At 44.0% G+C, this 5,522-nt stretch overlaps 1 protein-coding gene across 3 annotated transcripts in view; it reads left to right on the top strand.

Annotated features, from left to right (window-relative positions):
- Nucleotides 1–4,845: 4,845 nt before the first annotated feature.
- Nucleotides 4,846–5,522, top strand: part of C4bpa (complement component 4 binding protein alpha) — a 39,728-nt gene continuing 39,051 nt past the window's right edge. The window contains exon 1 of one of the 3 annotated variants that reach the window (XM_045135626.1): nt 4,846–5,000. In XM_045135626.1, the coding sequence (XP_044991561.1) occupies nt 4,924–5,000 (77 nt within the window). In that variant the 5' untranslated portion in view covers nt 4,846–4,923. Of the gene's footprint in view, nt 5,001–5,069; nt 5,209–5,522 lie in introns of those variants that run through there. The other 2 variants (XM_045135619.1, XM_004663451.2) reach the window with 2 other exon arrangements.

Here is a 5,522-nt window from a genome sequence, read left to right as displayed (position 1 = left end):
ACTGGCAACAGAAATACTTCTATGAATAAACTATTCTCTTGAATCTGAAATTGGCTGCACATGGTCTCTCATTGAGCTGAAATGTGAGTCTGTAGTAGCTAACTATGGCCAGCTGCGGGTGTAGGATGTGTGTGTGTGTGTGTGTGTGTGTGTGTGTGTGTGTGTGTGTGTGTATGCAGTTTCATTTAGAATGTCGACAGGCTAAATGTGATGGTGTTGACTTGTTTAAGTCCAGAGTTGGCAACATGTTAATGGAAATTGGAGACTTTAATTTCTGTCTGTAAGGAGAATGAAAAAGCTTGGGTCCAAGCTAAGAGTTTACCTCATACTTTGATGTGAAACATGAATTATGAAACAAACATTACCCAAAACGACTGAGTAAAATTAGCTTATCATCATGGAAAATGACATCCTTAAAATAACCCATTGAGGATAACTTCCAGTGAGTTGTTGGCCAGGGAGGTCCCTGATACCCCAAAAACATTACAGGCCATTGCCAAGGCCCTTTGTTTCCCACCAGGAATAGATGGTAAGACCCCATTGCTGAAGACTCCACATACTTGGGCTACAAGGCCACTGAGAAATCCTGCTGGAACTGAGCTGTTAACCTCCTCCATGTAGACGAGCTAAGAGAAAGCTGGAAGAAGCCATTCTGCATGCAGTTCAATGGGAAAGAGAGAAAAACACCAGTGAAAATACTCAGCAGTGGACACTACAAGCCTTATATTTGGCCATCCAGGCCAAATGAGCAAACGGGTGTGATAGTGGCACATCTGTCATGGTGGAAACCAACAGCTCTCTAATTGGACCAGAGGCCCATTCCATGGGAGGGAATACATCCCTGATACTGAAAATCTACAACAGGGGTAGTCATGAGCCCTAAAGGTGTAACATCTGCTTCTGTCTGGCTAAATGTTCATCAAACTGCTCATCAAACTGCCCAGCTAGCACTTTTCTTAATGTTCATTCCTATATATTAACGCTACTCTCACTTTTTGTAGAGAACCTTCTCTATTCAGATGGCAGTGACCTTGAGATGACTCAGGAGGCATTATGGTGCTGGAAAGAAGTGGCAGGAGTGCTCAGCACTGCAGTATCTCTATCACACCTTCCAAGGCTCAAGGTCCATTACAGAAAAGGTGGCAGAAAGAATGTAAGAGCCAAAGGAAGGGTAGGACTCCTTACAATGTGCTCCCCCCAGACACAAAATGACCTGGATATCCGTGATCTCCCAGTGCCTGACACTACCTACACAAGACCATCATAAGAGGAGGAAAAGATCATGACATCAAAATAAAAGAGATATTGATTGAGAGGGGGAGGGAATATGATGGGGAATGGAGTTTCAAAGGGGAAAGTGGGAGGAGAGAGGGCATTGCCATTGGATATTGTTTACAATCATGGAAGTTGTTAATAAAAAAAAATAATAACCCATTGAGCCAGAAGTAGAAATAGGCCCAAATGCTCCCCTTTATGAAACCAGGTTTCTGTATTTCTTGTGGTAATATTATTATGGCCTTTGAGATGAATCCTGGCCTTGAATCACTATGAGACTGAGATGGTGCAACACAGGGTATGCATTTTTCTCTCTTTATGTTGACAGTGGAAGGAACAAGAATCCTGGTCTGGAGAGATGGCTTAGTTGGTTAAAGCATTTGCTTGCGAAGCCTAAGGACCCAGACTTGATTTTCCAGAACCCATGTAAGCCAGATGCACATGGTAGCTCATGCATCTGGAGTTTGTTTGCAGTGACTAGAGGCCCATTCTCTTGCTATCTCTCCCTATTACACACACACACACACACACACACACACACACACACACACACACTCAAATGAAATAAGACTTCTAAGGCTTTTTAGTACTATGAATTAACTATGTTAGTACTGAACTAACATGAGAGACTTCTCCCTTCTCTTACCCTGACTCCCATAGCACACAGAAAACATGAATGAAATATATCAGAAATAGAGAAGGCATAAGTTTGAAACCATAGAAAATCTCTAAATGATGCTTAAAAAGAGATTGGAAATGTACTTTTAAATAGCTGAAGGCTGGAGAGATGGCTTAGCGGTTAAGTGCTTGCCTGTGAAGCCTAAGGACCCCGGTTTGAGGCTCGGTTCCCCAGGTCCCACGTTAGCCAGATGCACAAGGGGGCACATGAGTCTGGAGTTCGTTTGCAGAGGCTGGAAGCCCTGGCGCGCCCATTCTCTCTCCCTCTATCTGCCTTTCTCTCTGTGTCCGTCACTCTCAAATAAAAAAAAAAATTAAATAGCTGAGACTCCTTTAGTAGATGTGTGGCCTGTATACACATTATGTCAGGATGGCTTAACTGAAGAAAGCCCCTTCCAGAACAGCAGGTTAGGGGGCCTAGATAGGTCTTTTCTGGGAGGAGGGTGAGGGAAGATTGTTAAGATATAAGGTCATAAAGATTTGAGCCTTTTTTTTTTTTTTTTGCTTTATTTTTCACTAATTTTGAGACATGGCCTCATGTAGCCCAGGCTGGCTATGAACTCCCTATGTAGTTGAGGATAATCTTGAACTCCTGATCCTTTTACATCTAGTTCTCAAGTGCTTGGATTACTGGCATGCACTACTACATCTAGCTCAATATTGGGAACATTTTTAATAATTTATGATACATTATAATGGTAATTATTGAAGAGACAGAAAATCTTGAAAATATAATCTTAAGTAAAATAGAGTAATGATAAGAACTTATGATTACAATTATATAAACCTTTTTTTCTTGGGGGAAAAAGTACACAATAATAAATACTGTCTTCAAATGTTGAAATTATGTTTATTTTCTTAAAGAATATTAATATTTCAAAATAGGATTTCTAGTTTGTTTATTTTCAAGGAGTGAGGGAGAGGAAAGGGAGAAGGAGAGAATGATGGCCATGCCAGGGCCTCTTACCACTGCAAATGAACTCCAGATGCATGTGTCACTTTGTGCATCTGGCTTTACATGGGTGCTGGGGAATCAAACCCAGGCCATTAGACTTTGTAAGCAAGGGCTTTTAACTGCTGAACCATCACCCCAGCCCAAGAATTTTGATTTAAAAAAGGGTGGGGGGAAGCTGGAGAGAGAGCTTAGCAGTTAAGGTACTTACCTGTAAAGGCTAATGACCCAAGTTCAATTTCCCAGTATCCACGTAAAGCCAGATGCACAAAGTGCTGCATGCATCCGGAGTTTGCTTGCAGCAGTTGGAGGCCCTGGTGCACCTATTCTCTCTGTCTCTTCCCTTCCCTTCCCTTCCCTTCCCTTCCCTTCCCTTCCCTTCCCTTCCCTTCCCTTCCCTTCCCTCCCCTCCCCTCCCCTCCCCTCCCCTCCCCTCCCCTCCCCTCCCCTCCCCTCCCCTCCCCTCCCCTCCCCTCCCCTCCCCTCCCCTCCTCTCTCTCTCTCTCTCTCTCTCTCTCTCTCTCTCTCTCTCTCCTTGCAAATAAACATATATAAAGGACTGCTAAGAGGCCAGCGTGCTTAGGGAGCACTTCGCCTGCATGAAGCATGGGGATGGTGAGAGAGAAAGAAGGCTAGGTAGATCAGTTAAAGACAGTTAGAACAGCATATCAGAGAATTTATTCTTTTCTCAGCAGCGAATAGCCATGAGAAGCTGTCAAGCAGGGAGACTAGGGCAGAGCGCCGAGCACGCTTTCTCTCCCAATAGTAAGAACACAACCAACAGGTAGCGTTGGTTGAAATGGAAAAAATAATTGAGACACAGAAACCAATTAAAAGGGTTACTGCCGTGCTCCACTGCTAGAGATTGGTGTGCCCCAAAGTTCACACTGGATCCTACACCTTCAGGCCATGATCAGGACCCCCAGAATAGATTAATGTCATTATTGGTGGAGGGAATTCCTCCAAGAGTGGATTCCTAGTCAAAGAACTAGCGTGGTTCCCTTCCCCCTTCCTCTCAGGCCTGTAGTTTCTTGCCTTTTGCTACAGGAAGATGTAGCTAGAAGGCTCTGGCCAGAAGTACGCTTCTCAATTTCGAGCTTCACAATTTCCAGAACTGTGAAAAGTAAACCTCTGCTCTATATAAAGTCTCCAGTCTTGGGCATTCTGTGATTGCAACAGAAGAGACTGAAAGATTTACAAAAGAGATGATGATGGCCTGAACTACCCTGTTCGCAGCAGAAATGATCATTGCAGTACTTGTATCAAAATAACTTGTTAACTGATTGCATGAGGAAAGGAGCATTCAAAGGCAAGCCTTGAAAATCCTACTGGGCACAGTTAAAGCTGAGAGAGTAGGTAAGTTCCCTCAGTTTGTGAAGAGAAGTCTTTTTAAAACAGGGAAGAGCTAGCTATCAAACGGCCCTGGCTCTCCCGTCGCAGTCTTCCGAGGCACACTCAGTGACAATTGCCGGAGATGGTTTCGTGTCAAGCATGTGGTGCTGTGATGGTGTTTGTTAACATTTGTTGACAATAATAAAAACAAACTGGATGCATTCTCCACCTTTTGCACTTCCTTGGGATGTATAGAGAGCAGAGAAAGGGACACCTCATATCTTGAGCTCCCAGAAAGCGTCCGGGCCGGAAGTGGATCATGGTGAGCCGGTCTGAATACTGCAAGTTTCTAAACTGCTGGGATTGTATCTTGTGTAACCTTTATGTTTATGAAAAGGAAAAAAAAAAAAAAAGCATTTTGGCATCAAATTCAAACCACCTTTCTCACTTAGGGGAAAGGGTTGGCAGAGAAGAAAGCAAATAATTGCAACATACGATGAAGAGTGAGGACGGGCGAGAGGAAGGGGAGGTGCGCATGGCCACCCTGGCCCTGCTGTTAATCATTCACGGGACAAGGCACGTCTCTTCCCAGCATCTCTCCGCTCAGCTGCCCCTCACCAGCCCACTGTAGGGGGTGTTAGGGGCGTTTCTGAGGAGCAATTGCTAGCCAACTTCAGGATACTCTGATGAACTGCTTTTCAGGGAAAATCAGACGACAGACACCAAGGCACCATTATTCACTCTCCCCCTTCTGTGATTTCAGGTCAGTGGGTTTCCAGCAGAGCCTAGGGAATCTTGGGGGGGAAACTGATGGTTTGACCCATTAAACAGGCATTACTAGAAGGACAAGACCTGTGTTTTCAGGGGAAATCTGTTCATGAGTGTTGCATTAGAGATTGTGTGACTTGAAAAATACTCCTGCATAGGGCATGGTGGCTCACATCTTTAATCCTGGTCTTTGGGAGGCTCAGGTAAGAGGATATCTGTGCGTCTGAGAGCAGCCTGGGCTACAGAATGAGTTACAGGTTAGCCTGGGCTAGAGTCAGACCCTACCTCAAAGAAAGAACAACAAAAATTTTAACCCCTTCTGAGCCTCATTTGAAAAATTATAAATGGGGGAATGCATATTAATGAGATTAAGGCAAAAATAAGGCATGTATGATGATAATGTTTTTATCATTGCGTCTGGGGCAAATGTATTAGGCTACTCTTCCTTCAGCATCTCCCCATATGAAGGCTTCGAAGCAAGAGATAAACTACTTCTCCAAAGGAGAATCATAGGAGA

The sequence above is a fragment of the Jaculus jaculus genome, chromosome 1 (assembly GCF_020740685.1).
Source record: "Jaculus jaculus isolate mJacJac1 chromosome 1, mJacJac1.mat.Y.cur, whole genome shotgun sequence".
NCBI classification, from domain to species: Eukaryota; Metazoa; Chordata; class Mammalia; order Rodentia; family Dipodidae; genus Jaculus; species Jaculus jaculus.
This window is presented reverse-complemented; position numbering and strand designations above follow the sequence as displayed.